This window comes from Ahaetulla prasina, chromosome 4, assembly GCF_028640845.1.
Source record: "Ahaetulla prasina isolate Xishuangbanna chromosome 4, ASM2864084v1, whole genome shotgun sequence".
NCBI classification, from domain to species: domain Eukaryota; kingdom Metazoa; phylum Chordata; class Lepidosauria; order Squamata; family Colubridae; genus Ahaetulla; species Ahaetulla prasina.
Window position 1 is genome coordinate 60085139 of NC_080542.1, and position 18035 is coordinate 60103173.

The window sequence follows — 18035 nt, forward strand, 5'->3', positions numbered from 1 at the left end:
CTGCCAAGAGGATTGCAACCCAAATTTGGGGGCTCAAGCAAAGACTCAGTGCTGCCTTTGATGAATTAAATCATATGATTTTATTTGGCTTAATAAGCTATGCAAATAGTTTTGATGAATCAAATTCATTTTCACTGGCTGTGTTTGTATGACACTCGAGATTAAAATATATTCACCATTTGCATGAATATAGCCAATGATATATGCAAATCTAACCATTGATTCGAGGAATGAAGGAATCCTACAAAGCACATATGATGCCACAACACACTAAACTGGTATATGACTTTTTTTGTATGTTCTAGCTCAGGTGTATGCAACCTTTTTGCTTGCCTGGGCCACACTGAGTGAAGAGGATTTGTTTTGGGTTGCATATAACATATTAGTTAATGTATACAAATAAAAATGTTTTTTTTATATTTTTATTAGTTTTGTGGAGCCACATTTAATTGCCCAGGGCCACATGTGGCCTTGCATTGGACATGGCTGATTTAGACTGTACAGTTTATTCACTTAACTATTCAACAAACCATGCGTCAGCATGTTATGTACATTTAGCCATCAGTATTAACTTCTTGATAGGAACCCTTGCCATGTGAACTGAATGAAACACCTACACTAATGCACTCCAAGTTTAAATTCTCTAGTTCACAGTTCTCTTAACAAACCACCTGTGGGTTCAGCATAACACACTATCATACATGTATTCTCTGGCTGGTTTTGCACAAATAATAAACCACAAACAAGTCAAACACATTTTAGTTTAGCGCAGACTCATCTATCGAAATTTCTTTTCTTTGTTTCTGCCTCTGTCTCTTCCTACATTCTCCCTGAAATTGTTCTTCATTCAAGAAGTTAATAATTCTTTTTCTTTCTCAGACTGCTTCTAAAAAAAAAAAAAGGTGTGCCGTCATACAGTTTGAAGAATTTAGGTGGGGTAATCCATTTTCCATTTTTCCATGTTTTCTTTCCTTACCACATACACAAGATGAAATATTCATCCAATGAGTGGTTACACAACTTGCTAATCATAACTTATCAATAAGCAAACCAGTTTCATATGCTTTTCTGACTCCAGTTAATTCTTATTTCTTTAGAAATACTTTTGATTCTCCTGAAACTAACAAAATATGTCTAGTAGAAAATGAAAGTTTTAATGTTGTATTAGTAATGTCAATATTATATTAATATATTATATAATAGTATATAATTATATTAATATGATACAATATTAATTATAATAATGTGGGCATTTTTCATTTGAATTAGTGAGCTCCTACATCAGGCTAAATATTGCTTTTTTATTGATTCTTGAAAAACTAATTGACTGGTCTTGCTAAGCCAAAAATAATAAACCATATAGAATAGAATAGAATAGAATATTTTATTGGCCAAGTGTGATTGGACACACAAGGAATTTGTCTTGGTGCATATACTCACAGTGTACATAAAAGATACTTTCATCAAGAATTCTAAGATACAACACTTAATGATAGTCATAGGGTACAAATAAGCAATCAGGAAATATCAATATCAGTCGAAGAATACAAGCAACTAAGTTACAGTCATACAGTCATAAATGGAAGATGGGTGCTGGGAACAATAAGAAGATTAATAGTAGTGCAGATTTAGTAAATAGTTTGACAGTGTTGAGGGAATTATTTGTTTAGCAGAGTGATGGCATTCAGGAAAAAACTGTTCTTGTGTCTAATTGTTCTGGTGTGCAGTGCTCTGTAGCGTCGTTTTGAGGGTAGGAGTTGAAACAGTTTATGTCCAAGATGTAAGGGATCTATAAATATTTTCACAGCCCTCTTTTTGACTCGTGCAGTATATAGATCCTCAATGGAAGGCAATTGAGCCTTCTGAGTTGGCGCAGAAAAAACATTCTTTGTTGTGCTTTTTTGATGATGTTTTTAATGTTAGCTGTCCATTTTAGGTCGTGAGATATGGTAGAACCTAGAAATTTGAAGGTCTCTACTGTTGATACTGTGTTTTCTAGAATTGTAAGAGGTGGAAGTATGGAAGGGTTTCTCCTAAAGTCTACCACTATTTCTACAGTTTTGAGTGTGTTCAGTTCCAGATTGTTCTGGTCGCACCACAAGGCTAGTTTATTTATTTATTTAATTTGTCAAATACATATTAAATAATATATATAAGTATAAGCATGAATTGAATACATAAAATGAATACAACTAAAGGGAACATTAGGACAGAGACGGTAGGCACGCTGGTGCTCTTATGTTAGTTTTTTAACCTGTCTATATGCGGATTTATCATTGTCTCAAATGAGACCGATCACCGTTGTGTCATCTGTGAACTTCAATAGTTTAACAGATGGATCGTTAAAGATCCATGAAAAGAAGGACTAGGGGAGACATGATAACAGTGTTCCAACATCTCAGGGGTTGCCACAAAGAAGAGTGAGTCAAACTATTCTCCAAACACCTGAGGGTAGAACAAGAAGCAATGGGTGGAAACTAATCAAGGAGAGAAGCAACTTAGAACTAAGGAGAAATTTCCTGACAGTTAGAACAATTTATCAGTGGAACAACTTGCCTGCAGAAGTTGTGAATACTCCAACACTGGAAATTTTTAAGAAAATGTTGGATAACCATTTGTCTGAAATGGTATAGGGTTTCCTACCTGGGCAGGAGGTTGGACTAGAAGACCTCCAAGGTCCTTTCCAACTCTGTTATTATTAAGATGCAGTTATTGGTATACAGAGAGAAGAGTATTGGGGAGAGCACACAGCCTTGGAGGGGCCCTGTGCTAATTGTACAGGTATCTGATGTGATTCTGCTTAGCTTCATCTGCTGCTTCCTGTTTTTCAGGAAGTTTATTATTATATTATGATTTAATATGCTAAATTCTGTATACTTTCACTGAAAAGAAAATTTTGTGAGACCTCAAAAAATTGTGTTGCATAACCATTTTATGTATCATATAAACAAAATCCTGAGTCTTATTCTGTTGAATCAGAAAATTGTGGGTTTTTTTTTATTTGCATTTATATACCGCCTTTCTCCGAAGACTCAGGGTGGCTTACACTATGTTAGTAATAGTCTTCATCCATTTGTATATTATATACAAAGTCAACTTATAGCCCCCAACAATCTGGGTCCTCATTTTATCTACCTTATAAAGGATGGAAGGCTGAGTCAACCTTGGGCCTGGTGGGACTTGAACCTGCAATAATTGCAAGCAGCTGTGTTAATAACAGACTATCTTAGCAGTCTGAGCCACCAGAGGCCCATCTGAGGGTTAAGACTCATTAATGCTTTTGTGTAGTGATAAATTTTCAACAGCTGAAGACTGCACCTTTAATTTTTTAAAATGCTTAATCACTATGGATAAAGCAGCGATCTCATGAGAATGTGTGTGTTTTTAGGGGCACTCTGCAGTATTTTAAATTATTTAATTTAAATAATTAATTTAAATTATTTAAATTTTGATACATTAATTCAACTATTAATTTTGTTTCTTGGTAAAAATGAGGGTGAAGAGAGAGAAATTATATGGATTGTCCAGATTGCTGCTCAATTTTATTACACAAGTTATAGTATCCCAGTTTCCATAGTTTATATGTAATCTGGAATTGGGGATTGGCTATTCCTACAATGAGTATCATTTTGGTAAGACCAGTTTGTCCATTACAAACTATCTAGACAGGTAGTATGCTTCCCTTTGCTGGGTATGTTGAAGCAGAAACTGAGTGGAAATTTATTGGGGAAATAAATTGATCAAGATTTTGGATTAATATCCTAAATTGTCCCCATTAATTCTAAATGATAGCACAGTATTTATAATTATAGGTAGTCTTCACTTAGTGATTTGCTTCATTTAGTATTTGAAGTTACAATAGTAAAAAGGCAATTTAGGGACCAACAGCTGTATTTACAACCTTCTGCAGTTATCTCTCTCCCCTTACTTTTACCTGCTTATTTACCTCATACCAAGATCTCATATAGAAAGTACCTCTGTTCAACTGAAGGAAGTATTAAGCAAAAGAAAACTGAAGTAAAATAGTAAGTACAGTCATGGTAATGTAATTTTTACTTAGCAACTGTTATGTCTAATTACTGAATTTCTGGACCAAATTGTGGTTGCTAAACAAGGATTACCTGTAATACAGTTTTGCACTCTTCTGTTCATTTCTCCTTTCTTTACATAAATTTTTGTAATAAGTATTTAAATAAATGTTTCACAAAAGGACAGCCAAATGTGCACACAATTCAAAAATGCAACACCAGTGCTATTCATTTATTAAGCAAACACCTAACACAACTCTCTTTTCAAATCTAGTGATAATTTATGTACCCTTAAAATATTGCTGCTTTCAATTTTTTATCCAAATTGGACATAAATAGACACTCTTTATTTTTTCTGAAATGCACACAAAAATGCAAGTTGGGGGGGATCCACTAATAATGGTAAAAATGCAATTCTAAAACACTCTTGGACATCATATTATATATTTTTTCAGTGACTGAATTAGGTATTCTTATATCTTGTTACAAATGTTAATATAGGAGGAAAAATGCTTTGCAAGAAATTTGTATTTTCTCTATACGCATTGTAAGCTAAAACATTCCAAATTTTGACATGAACTATTGTTATTACTTAAGAAGCTTTGGCACAGTTAGTGTTGGAACTATAATTTCTTTAAAAAGTGGCACATAGTTTGGATTTGGCTGGCTTGGGCCTTTGTCCAAAGTTTCAATGATAGTCTGCTTCATCTCTCTGCTGGCATCTCCTCTCATTGTTAATAAAGCCGCAATATGGTCATCTCTGCCAATCAGAATAAAGTAGCGTTAGTAAAAATCCTACTTATGGAAATCTGCAAGTGGCATCTTTTTATACCACACATGCTGCATTAAAGAATTCTTGTCATCTCATAAAATGAACTCACTGATCAACTTTTTAAATCACTTGTATTTAAGAAAGCCTGCACTGAGATACAATGATTAGATTTTTATTAATTATCCACCAGTTAATCTGTTCATTTCTATACTTTGTACTTCAGGTGTATTGGGATAAGGAAGAATTTCAATCACAGCAACTTAGTATTTATTAAATCTTTACAGTTACTCCTCAACCTATGACCATTCATTCAATGACAAGTTAAAAGTTGTGACAGGGATGAACAAATGATGGCTACAACTGGGCTTCAGAGTTTCCGATATCAAAGCACTCCTGCTGTCATCAGATTGCGAGCTGGGCATTTGGCAAACCGTTTGTACTTTATCTCCATGATTCCTGTTAAAGAGTTGCACAATCATGTCATTGCTGGTTTTGCCCTCCAATCAACCTCCTCTGGCCCAATCTTTCCTGACCCAATTAGCTTTGCTTTTATGTGCCCATTTTCAGCAATGGAAATTTAAATGGCAATGTCCCAAAGTGCTTTTTCAAGTGGCAACTGGATTTTCTTGTTTTTCTTTGAATACATTTCACTTCTCATCCAAAAAGCTTCAGCTCTGACTGGATGGTGTGGAATGAAAGGATTTATATTCCTTGCAGACAGCTGGTTATTTGCATTCTTTTTCGTGACTGAGTCCACTTGGAGGTTTATCTGTGTCTTCAGGGTCATCTGAGTAGTGCAAATAGCTGTGGAACTTTCTTGGAACTGTTGAAGGGACTGTGTGGTAGATTGGAGATAGATGATGTCATATCCCTCCCCCTCCGTTGAGAGAGGTCTGTTCAATTTTGACACAGATCGCCTCTGACCCCTCTTTCAAACCAGTGGTCCAAAATATGGACTTTGCTGTCTTCAAAAGAGTGGCCTTTGTCTTTTAAATGCAGATGGACTGCTGAATCTTGTCCTGATGGGTTTGTTCTTCTGTTGTACCCTGTGTTTATGAATGCCCAGCTATCTGCAAGGAGTATAAATCCTTCTATTCCCTACCATTCAATCATAGCTGAAGAAATTTCTTGGATGAGAAGCAAAAGGTCTTCAAAGAAAAACCAGAAAATTTATTGCCTCTTGAAAAACATCTTTGGGACAACCATGACCTGGATGACTGAGAATCTCCATAGACATTTAAAAGGCAGTGAAGCACATTCCACAGAGAAGAATCAATATTGTTTATAGGGAAATAATAAACCATTCATCTATCCACCATATATATATATATATATAGGTCTTTGGCTGTTCAGGTTTTCTCCCGTGTAAAATTGGAAGTGTCTTGGCAACGTTTCAACGAAGTCTCATTCGTCATCTTCAGGCTTCAGCTTCGTGCTTCTGGGAGCAATCAAGCATGAAGCTGAAGCCTGAAGATGATGAAGGAGACTTCGTCAGCGTCGCCAAGACACTTCCAATTTTACACGGAGAAACCCAAACAACCAAAGACCTACATACCAACACCCGTGAAAACCTCAGAAAACAAACAAATATATATATATATATATATATATATATATATATATATATATATATATATATATATATATATATATATATATATATGCTTTCTGAGGTTTTCACGGTGTTTGTATATAGGTCTTTGGTTGTTCGGGTTTTCTCCGTGTAAAATTGGAAGTGCCTTGGCGATGTTTTGACGAAGTCCCATTCGCCATCTTCAGGCTCCAGCTCCGTGCTCCTGGGAGCAAGGTGTGAAAAGGAAGAAACAGCTGCAACCACACATTGCTCCCAGAAGCACGGCTGAAGCCTGAAGATGACGAATGAGACTTCGAAACGCCGCCAAGACACTTCCAATTTTTCACTATATATATATATATATATATATGTGTGTGTGTGTGTGTGTGTGTGTGTGTGTGTGTAAAATTGGAAGTGTCTTGGCGGCGTTTCAACGAAGTCTCATTCGTCATCTTCAGGCTGGTGTTTACTGCTTCATGCTTCTAGGAGCAATTTGCTCCTAGATGAAGATGACGAATGAGACTTTGTCGAAACGTCGCCAAGACACTTCCAATTTTACACGGGAGAAAACCCAAACAACCAAAGACCTACATACAAACACCCATGAAAACCTCAGTATGTGTATACACACACACACACACACACACACACACACACACACACACATGCAGGTTTTGGTATGTTCGGGTCTTTTCCCATGTAAGATTGGAAGTATTTAGGCAACGTTTCGATGAGATCTCACTCATCATCTTCAGGCTTTGGCTTTGTTCTTATGTGAGCAAAGTGTGGATTTTAACTGCTGCTTCTCTGTAAATACTGGTGGGGGGGGTGTGTTTTTTAAATTGCAGGCCTAACTGTTGCAAGCTAATTGGTTGGCTGTGTTGCTACATATTGATTGGTTAATGGAGTTTTTTGAATAGCTGGCCTAGCTGTTTCAAGCTGATTGGTTGGCTGTGTTGCTAATTGGTTAATGGAGTTGATGTTTGTGTGGGAAGTAGCATTTTGGGGCCTGGTCTGGTTCTGAGTTCAAGGTCTTGTCATGTGTGGATGTTTGTGTGGGAAGTAGCATTTTGGGCCCTGATCTGGTTCCGAGTTCGAGGTCCTATTATATGTTGATGTTTGTGTGGGAAGTAGTATTTTGGGCTCTGGTCTGGTTCCGGGTTCTAGGTCCTGTCGTGTGTTGGTGTCAATTTTGGTAGCTGGGATTCGTTTCTTAACTAGTGCTAGTTTCCAGATGTTTGGTAAGTGGGAGCCATCGTCACGTTTATTCATGTTATGGGGGTGTTTCTCTATTTCTATGGCTTCCATAATTATTCTCTTGTGATAGTGTTCAATTTTGGAGATTAATTTGGTTCCTTCAAAATCAATGTCATGTCCTGTTGCTTTAAGGTGTTGGAAGAGAAATGAAGTTTTTTCTTCTTTTCTTACTGCAATCTTGTGTTCTGTTATGCGTGCATTTATTCTCCTGTTAGTTTGTCCAATGTATGTTGCTGGGCAACATTGCAGGGTATTTCATAAACTCCTTGGTTTTCTAGCTGGATCTTGTCTTTGGGGTTTCTTAAGATGTTGGCTATTTTTTGGTCTGTGTAGAAGGCTGTCTTGATGTTGCGTTTGTGGAGAATTTTGCTGATTTTATCTGTAGTGCCTTTGATGTATGGGAGGAGGGCGATGTCATTGTTTTGTTCTGTGTCTTGGTTTTTGGGTTGAGTGTCTCTTTGGATTAGGTTTGTAATTGTGTTTCTTTGGAATCCATTTGAGATTAGTAGTTTGTAACACTTACAAACTTACACTTACACTTCCAACACCTTAAAGCAACAGGACATGACATTGATTTTGAAGGAACCAAATTAATCTCCAAAATTGAACACTATCACAGGAGAATAATTATGGAAGCCATAGAAATAGAGAAACACCCCCATAACATGAATAAACGTGACGGTACCTCCCATTTACCAAACATCTGGAAACTAGCACTAGTCAAGAAATGAATCCCAGCTACAAAAATTGACACCAACACACAACAGGACATAGAACCCAGAACCAGACCAGAGCCCAAAATGCCACTTCCCACACAAACATCCACACATGACAAGACCTCGAACTCAGAACCAGACCAGGCCCCAAAATACTACTACCCACAGAAACATCAACACATAATAGGACCTCGAACTCAGAACCAGACCAGGGCCCAAAATGCTACTTCCCACACAAACACAACCCCATTAACCAATTAGCAACACAGCCAACCAATCAGCTTGAAACAGCTAGGCCAGCTATTCAAAAAACTCCATTAACCAATCAATATGTAGCAACACAGCCAACCAATCAGCTTGCAACAGCTAGGCCTGCAATTCGAAAAACACCCCCCCACCAGTATTTATAGAGAAGCAGCAGTTAAAATCCACACTTTGCTCACATAAGAACAAAGCCAAAGCCTGAAGATGATGAGTGAGATCTCATTGAAACGTTGCCTAAATACTTCCAATCTTACACGGGAAAAGACCCAAACATACCAAAACCTGCATATATATATGTGTGTGTGTGTGTGTGTGTGTGTGTGTGTGTGTATGTAGGTCTTTGGTTATTCGGGTTTTCTCCCACGTAAAATTGGAAGTGTCTTGGCGACGTTTTGACGAAATCCCATTCGTCATCTTCAGGCTAGGTGTTTACAGCTTTGTGCTTCTAGGAGAAAATCTAAGATTCTAAATCTAATCTAAATCTAAGAATATATATATTCTATGCTAACTTTATAAAAAAAATGATCAGTTTTTTGGATTAAATTAAAAATATTTTTAAAACAAATATTATTTACATGTAGTTACATATTATATTATTCAGAAATTGAAATAATGAAGAACTGTATAAAATCTCTTAGTTGGGACCGCTTTTAGTTAAGAAGTTTCACGTAGGAAGAAAAAAAAAATCAAAGCTAAAGATTTTGTTCAGGTTTTTGTAAAGTGTTTTTACGACTGTGAAATAATCCAGAAATTTCAATTCTAGAAATGTATAATATTACCTGATATCAGGATGTTTACTAACTAAAGTTGAGATTTCTAAATAAAGCAGCGATGGATCAGTTAGCTTGAAAACCTCTGCAATAGCTTCAATGACATCACAAAGCCCCTCTGTGTCTTCTCCAGATCCCTATTAATCAAGCAAATTATTGTTTCTAACTGTTTCATCAAGGATGCAATGATTTATTCCAGCACACTAAATATACTTGATTACTATATGACTCTCTTAATGACAATGATTGACAATAAATATTTCTAAAAAAATATTATGTTTATATTAAATGAATAATCAAATATCATATTCATCCTGGTTTTCATGAAAGGAAGGAAGGAAGGAAGGAAGGAAGGAAGGAATCCACTGAAAGAATAACTCTTTTTCATTTATTTCAAATTATATTATGCACTATTATTAAGGAGTATAAGATATATCTGAAAGTAATGACACAACTTTTAAGCTAAAAAACTTAAAATTACTCTACTATAACAACATATTTTCAACGTCATTATTTGGCAAAGTTACATACCAGATTTAAGAAAATGTATTAAATATATGAATTGTTTTATCTCTTTAGAACAAGGTATTTATCTAGAGAAACAAATGATTAAATGTCATTGTGAACCAGTGTGAAATACTGAATTCTAGGGCTTAACATACTTTGAAAATGTTTTCAAAAAATTCTTATTTTTAAGGCAGTTGCGATGTTTCTTCAGATTCATGTACAAAACTGAAAAGACATATAAACTTCAGAGAATAACACATGCTTTACTTACATAAAATCCAAAGCTTCTTCAAATCTTTCTTCGAATCATATTTGAATTGTGCATAGCCCCTATTAGTTTGTTTTAATTACATGAAATTGAATTACATTGAAAATAAACAGAAATTGATACATTACAATCTGTAGTACATGAATTAGTATTGCAGTCAGCAGCTCTTGCAATAGTTCAGAAGGCTAGAAAGTAGCCTCCCAAAGAATTGCCTTTGCTAGCTTTCTGTGTTTTCTAGACTAGAAAGAACTAAAGAACTAATGAAGATGTTTGTTTGGGGGGGGATATAAAGAGGCTCTTTCTATCCTTCTAAATGATCAGAAAAGTTGCCCCCATTCACTGAGATTTCATAGCCTTCATATAAAGACCACCTCTCTTCATTCTGCAAGCTAATGTTCATTTGAAAAGGTGCTTTTCCAAATCATGCAATAGTTTGAAAGGAGCCTTCCAAACAATCCCAAAAACGATGCAAGGCAGACTTTGTAGGAAGACCGTGCTTTGCATCAGGTGAGTGCATCTGTCAGCAGTGCAGAAAATATGAAAGTAAGTGGAACAATTTATGTGCACTGCTGGACCTGTAACCAGCTGAGGCGTTCTGAGAATATTGGACTGGGAAGAATGTCCTGGCCCTCTGGCCTATCATAGGCTTTTGCCCAACAGCGGACCCTGTAGCTTATATCAGACCTCCCCAAACCCCTGAAGCACTCCTTGTGCTCCCCTTAATAAGCTGCACAATTGCTTAGCACAGCTACTGGGAGAGCTGGGATTGTTGTTGTTAAACAAAGTGGTCATATAATGTCTCACTTAATAATGACTTCAATCAGCAACTGAAGATTCCAGGCTAAATTTTGATTGTAATCAAACATTACCTACCGTATAATGAATTTATCTATAGAAATCACTATAGATTTTGCCAACCAATTAAAAAAAATAAAATATTGACATCTATATATTGTTATATTGGTACTGGAGAATAATATTTTAAAATGCCAATTATATAGACTTTGTTTTTTTAGCATTATACTGATGGTACTTACTGCTGCAAGTTTTTTAAATAGAAACCTGAACTGTTTGGCTTCCCTGTTCATCCTTTCAGCACCTTCTTTTCTTTCTTCTGCATTTTTAAAAGTAATACGTTTTAACATTACAGCCTTGATATATTCCATAACAACTCTACGATGGCACTCAACAGTCATTTTCTGAAAAAAATTCAAAAGATATCTAGTTATCTAGACAGGATGTGCGTATTAAATAACAAAAGTAACAAACAAAAATTACCAAAACATCCACATTAGGGAGGGAAAAATTAACTTTAATTTAATGACATAAAATTAGAGATAAAGCTTGCAGACATGTAGGCCGCTAGATAGATGGACCAGATAAAATTACTAGGAGTCATTTGATGGGATGAAATTCAACTAACTCAATATTGATGGGACAACATTTTAAGTACCACTGCCATTCTTTAATTTAGCACAAAGGAATTCAGAAGACTAGAAAAGAGCAGAGATGGTTTCAATAGTCAAAAAGGGAAAACATGGATCCAGGAAATTATAGGCCAACTAGCTTGACAGCAACACCTGAAAAAAATCCTGAAAAAAGTAATCAAGCAGGTTTTTGAGCGCCTAGAAGCAAACTAGGCAATTACTAGCAGCCAACATGGGTTTGTCAAAAACAGATTCACTCCAGACAAATAATATTACCTTCTTTAATAGTGACTAAATTAATGGATCGGAAAAATGCTGTGGACATAGTATACTTGAACTTCGGTAAGCATTTGACAAAGTACAGCACATTCTATATCTTGATAAGATAGAGCAATATGGGATAGACAATATCACAACCAGATGGGATTCGCAGTTGCTGACCAACCAACACAGCGCATAGTTCTCAATGATATTACATCAACCTAGTGGGAAACATGCAGTGGATCACTTCAAGCTTCTGTTTGAGGCCCAGTACTCTTTAACGCTTCATTAATGATCAAGATGAAGGACCTAAAGGAGCAGTAATTAAATTTTCAGATGACATCAAGCTGGGGAATTGCTAATATTGTGGAAGATAGATTTAGAAGGATCTTGACAGATTTAAAAACTGGGTCATAGCAAAAGAAGAAGCAGTTTAATGTAAGAAAAGTAAAGTCCTGCACTTAGGCAGGAAAAACCAAATGCGTAGATACAGGTAGTACCTGGCTCAGCAGTAGTAACTATGAGAGGGATCTGGGTATCCTAGTAGACTATCACTTAAGTATGAGTCAACAGTGTGCAGTGGCTACTAAAAAAGTTGATGCCGTTCTAGGCTGCATCAACAGAAGATTAATATCAAGAAGTTAATAAGAAGGTTAGCATCAAGATCACAAAAAGTGATAAGTGAGGCCACTTTTGGAATACTAAATCTAGTTCTGGCCATCATGAAACAAAAAATGCTGAGACCCTAGAAAGTGAAGAGAAGACAAAGATGATAAGAGGTCTGGATGCTAAATCATATGATGAAGTGTTGAGGGATATGTCTAGGTTATCAATGAGAAGGATTAGGGGTGATATATCTGTCTTCTGGTACTTGAGTGGATGCCACAGAGAAGTGGGGATCAATTTATTCTCCAAATTACAAGTAGCTAGGACAAAAAATAATGAGTGGAAGTTTGTTAAAGAGAAACCTAACTAGAAGTAAGGAGAAAATTTGTGACAGTGAGAACAATTAATTAATGGAATAGCTTGTCTCTAGGAGTTGGAGATTTTCAAGAATAAATCAAACAACCACTTCACTGGGGTGGCCTTGAGCAAGAAGTTTGATAGAAGACTTCTGAGGTCCCTTCCTACTCTATGATTCTATGTTCTATAGCAATTAAATGTCTATCTCATTAATATTTGCACATCCAATAAGCATTCTTTCTACCTCCTTATACAAGTCATTAAAAAATGTCTACAAATCAAGAATGGTTCTTGTGGCATCGCCTTGTGGCATTTATCACTTCAATGTGATGAAAATGATTAATAAGCATTTTTTGATTGCTTTGTAGAGATGTAAAGCTAATGCCATCTTGTTCATTTATCGACTATTAATCAAATTCTGATGGATGTTACTGAAATTGATTCATTACAGAAATAGTATTTCTACAATCAGCTAAGGTAGGTGGTCATGAAAAATATTGAGATAAAATGAATTTTGCAAGAATGGTCCTTGGCAAAATTATGCTTCCAGTAATTATAGCATTTTTTTAAAGGTACTTATATTTAATCTGTAGTTTAACCTCCTACTAAACAGGAAGACAGGGTGCCAACAAGTACCTATGGTGGGACCTAGAAAGAGGGCCTTCTCTGTTGTGGCTCCATCCCTTTGGAGCATCATTCCATTAGAGAAAAGACTAGTCTTTTTCCACAAAGTTTTGAAAACATAGTTTTGTCAGCGTGTTTGGGGAGTTGACTAAGTGGCTTGTCTGATTCTGTTGTCACAGATAAGGATGTGGGCAGGGTATACACTGTGGATTTTTAATGTTGTTTGTGAGTTGGGAAGCTATATAAATTTGTTAAACAAACAAACATTCTTTATGTTCTGTTCTAGAACTCTCTTCCAGGTGACCGGATTCCCTCTTTTTGAAGATAGGACAAATTTGGGTTGTTTTAATATCAGTCAAGCTTTCTTAAATATCACATATGTTGGTTAAACTATCAGGAAGTTCCTTCAGTATCCTAGAATCAATAGACTTAGTGGGATACACATTTCAATTCTTTCAAAATAAACAGGTTATCTTACAAATAGTTTGTCAATGTCAAAATATTTGTTCTGTTTCTTCCATCTGCTCTTCTATGAACATACCATATTTTTCAGTGTATAAGACGCACTGGCGTATAAGACGCACCTTAATTTTGGGGGAGGAAAACAAGAAAAAAAGAATTCTGCCTCTGCCTACCAGCATCAGGATCAGCGGCGTCATCACTTCCATTTGGATTTTGATAATGGAAGGGGTCTAGGGAAGCGCGGAGGTCGGGACTTGCTTGGCAAAGCAGATGCTGCGCAGGGGGCAAAGGCAAGGCGCTGGCACCTAAAAACACTGTTGCTGCGATCTCAGCCGCCTGGAGATCTCCGCTGCCTCCCAGTTCCAAAAATGGGGTGTGCAGTGGCAAAGAAAGAGCATCGTGTTTTTGGGCGGCTCCAGGCAGCAGAGATTGCGGCAACAATTTTCGGGTGGCAGCACCTTGCCTTACACCTCCTGTGCAGCGCCCAGCAAACCACCAGTTCTCCAGTGAGGCTGAGGCATCAGCCAGACATGGGTTGCTACAGCCAGATCTGCCTAGAGACTGAGTCATAGTTTTTTGACCACGCCCCTTCCTCCTTCCTGTTGGGCCCAGTTTTGACTCAGTAGGCCTGAGAGAAACATCTCTGGCAGATCTGGCTTCCAGCCCATTTCTGTTCGATTCTTTCAGAGTCACTGTGAGTTTTTTGACCAATTTTTTTTTCTTAATCAGGAAACATACTCATCTACCAGGCTTGCTTCGTCTAGCAGAGCCATACCAGTCTACTTGCCTTTTTTGGGAATGCACTGGTCTACCTTCTTTAAAAATAGAGGCACCGGTCTACTACTTGCATTTTTTTTTGGTGTGCACCAGTCTACCTTCTTTAAAAATAGAGGCACCGGTCTACTAATTGCCTTTTTTTTTTTTGAGCGCACTGGTCTAGCTTCTTTAAAAATAGAGGCACCAGTCTACTAGCCGCCTACAGCGCTGATCAGCTGTAGTGCGGCCCTTTGAAGTGCTGTGGCAGATGCAAAACCGTTTTCATGAGGATGTGTGGCTGTGCAACGCACAGAGGCCGACAACCTCCGAAGGGTGGGGGGAGGCAGGTGGGTAGGGCTACATTCGGTGTACAAGACACACCCAGATTTTCACCCTCTTTTTGGAGGTAAAAAGGTGCATCTTATACATCGAAAAATACAGTAGGCCTTTCTCAGGGAAGACTGAGCTAAAATAGGAGCTGAATAGTTTGGATTTTTCTCTACTGCATATACACATTCTGATATTTTCATTGAGCAGATAGTACTATATATTTTGTACTATAAGATGCACTCCCCCACAAAAGTGGTTGGAAATGTCTGTGTGACTTATAGAGTGAACATTGTGCCAGGGTGAGGGACGCTGGTGCGGCAGTGGTGTTCACTACCGCTGCCTGTCACTGCCGTTGCCATTCACCACCACCGTGGAAGGCTGGAGCCTTCACTGCTGAGTAGCTAATCAGTTGGATTGGCCTCCTGGAATACTCCCAATCAGTTGTTCTAGGTGGCCAGGATCACTGCTGCTGATTGCTGCCACCAATTGCCGCCGAAGGATATAAGGAGGCAGGGGGATGGTTTGCAGTGCATTTTAGGAAAGTCATGTAATAAAGGTTTATTTCTGGTAATTATTTTGCTAATTTTAGGGACTCTTTATTACAAGAAAGAAATTACACAGTTTTATTATTTTATTTGAATTTAAAGTTAAAGCAATAATAATGTTTACACATTATGCTGTAATATTTAAATATTCTACATTAGACTTAATAAATACCTTCTTACAGGGCTTCTTTATTCTTGCAAAATCATTAAAATAATCTTCAACAGTTACACAGATTGTATCCACAGCATTGGATGCACCGAGCCATTTTTTTGTCATCAATTCACTAAGATGGGGCTTAAAAAAAATAAGAAAACATAAATGTCAATCAGAATAATTTTTAACAATATTATTCAGCATCATGTCATTTTATACCATCTCAGCAAAACTGAAATTGTTTATTTACTTTTTTAATAAAAAAAACTGCAATAAATACAAAAGTCTTTATATTTGCATTTGGTATACTTGTAAGGGAATGTACCAAAATAATGGAGGAAGATCACTAAATATTCACAGCCAACATGAGCTGACAATTTAGTATTTTAATATAAAGAACACAGAGTCTCCATCTCATCTTGTAACTCTGTATAAATTATTCCACAAAGTTTTATTCTCTAGTATAATTGCACTTCCCGTATTTAGTTTTCAGCACAGGTTATCCATCAAGGCAGTGTCAGTACTGCATCTTTCACAAAACCCAACTAAAATAAGTCCAGATAACCAGCACCTGGAATTACAAAGTCACTACATTCTTCTTTACCTAACTGAAGAGCAAGAATGGCATATAATTTTAAATATCTTCAGAATCCGAGTACTTTTTCAGAATCCAATTTAAGTCAGTCACAGGGACCAAAGGGCTACAAAGCTGTAGCCCATTCTCAGGAAACTTCTTTCTCTCCAGTTCCCTGAGAATGGATTCAGGGATAGGCTCAGCATGAATCCGAAAACTTGAAAAATTAAACTTCTAGTCCCAATGGCCTGTAACATTATCCTGGGACACACATTGCCATCATTCATGAGTACTTTTGGTAAAGGTCTTCTAATTTCTTCTTTAACTAAGTGGAAACACATTTCTTACTTAAAGGGACATTAAGCACCTTATGTAACCATGCTGCCTATCACAACTTGGGTGATTTAATCAGCTTTGAAGACCAAGGATGAAGTAATGGTCTTTATTATTCTGCCTACCTTCCTAGTGTTTGAACACTGAGTCCATGGTGAGGTAAATCATCTACAAATTGCAAGGAAAATTATTCAACACAAACCTCCAACCATTAAGTTTCTTCTCTCCCAGTTCTCTGAGGAAGAACATACTGCATGGGTTAGAAAACTGTTGTCAGGATGAATGGTATATTGAAATATCCCTATGTTCTGGGTACTGAAAGAATATACACTCAAAATTATTGTACTGCCAGATAAGGTTTTTGTTCAAAGGGATGCAATTTCTATACAACATTATCTATTCTGAGTATGCTGTAATTCATATAAATCAGATATATCCAATCTCACATATGATTAGATGGACACTGGGTTGATCTCCATTAAATCAAGGCATTTGTCTCTTATCCCATTACAGACAGCCCCACAACCCAAAGCTTTAATCTGAAAAGCAGGAGTGGGGAAGGAAAGCATGTTATGTGATTTAGAAGGGGGAAATAGTTTTAAGATGTCTATAAATGCTATGAAAACTGAAATTTGCTTCTTTAAATATTATTTTTCTTTTTCCCCCTATTGATTTTAATTCTTATATCTTTATCTTTTTTACTTTTTCGTATTTTTTTCATAATTATCTTTTAATTTGTAAAAACATCTTTAATTAAAAAAATTAAAAATGAAAGTAAGGGAGTGGAGAAGGAAAAAAATAACCTCTAAATCAATGAAGACTTCATCTAGCAGGCTTGAGCATCCTTCTTTTGCAATATCATCTAAAACAGCATCGATGCATGCATGACTGCTTATCAGCATCTCTTCCATCATAGGGGGCAAATATTTCTTCTTCAAACTGATGATCGACTCCCTTGGGTAAGCAAGAAAAAATATTTCAGGATCTTGTTAAATGTATATTAAGTTAAATCAAAGTATTCTGTGGTGTCCAATGATAGCCTCATTAAAGTATTATTGTCATCCTCACATGAATTGTGAATAGATGTTACTATAATTTAAATAAGGATGTAATTTAAGATATATATGTATGTATATATGTGTGTGTGTGTGTGTAGGTCTTTGGTTATTCGGGTTCTCTCCCGCGTAAAATTGGAAGTGTCTTGGCGACGTTTTGACGAAGTCTCATTCGTCATCTTCAGGCTTCAGCTTCGTGCTTCTGGGAGCAAGCTGAAGCCTGAAGATGACGAATGAGACTTCGTCGAAACGTCGCCAAGACACTTCCAATTTTACGCGGGAGAAAACCCGAATAACCAAAGACCTACATACAAACACCGCAAAAACCTCAGAAAACAAATATATATGTATATATATAGAGAGAGAGAGGGTGGGGGGTGGGGGGAGAGAATTAGA

At 36.7% G+C, this 18035-nt stretch overlaps 1 protein-coding gene across 5 annotated transcripts in view; it reads right to left on the reverse strand.

The window, feature by feature from the left end:
• Nucleotides 1-1370: 1370 nt before the first annotated feature.
• EXOC3 (exocyst complex component 3) overlaps nt 1371-18035 on the reverse strand; it is a 38110-nt gene continuing 21445 nt past the window's right edge. The window contains exons 9-13 of one of the 5 annotated variants that reach the window (XM_058181283.1): nt 17388-17538; nt 15696-15818; nt 11193-11354; nt 9390-9517; nt 1371-4788 (exon numbers count right to left, since the gene is read on the reverse strand). In XM_058181283.1, the coding sequence (XP_058037266.1) occupies nt 4617-4788; nt 9390-9517; nt 11193-11354; nt 15696-15818; nt 17388-17538 (736 nt within the window). In that variant the 3' untranslated portion in view covers nt 1371-4616. The other 4 variants (XR_009154941.1, XM_058181284.1, XM_058181285.1 and 1 more) reach the window with 4 other exon arrangements.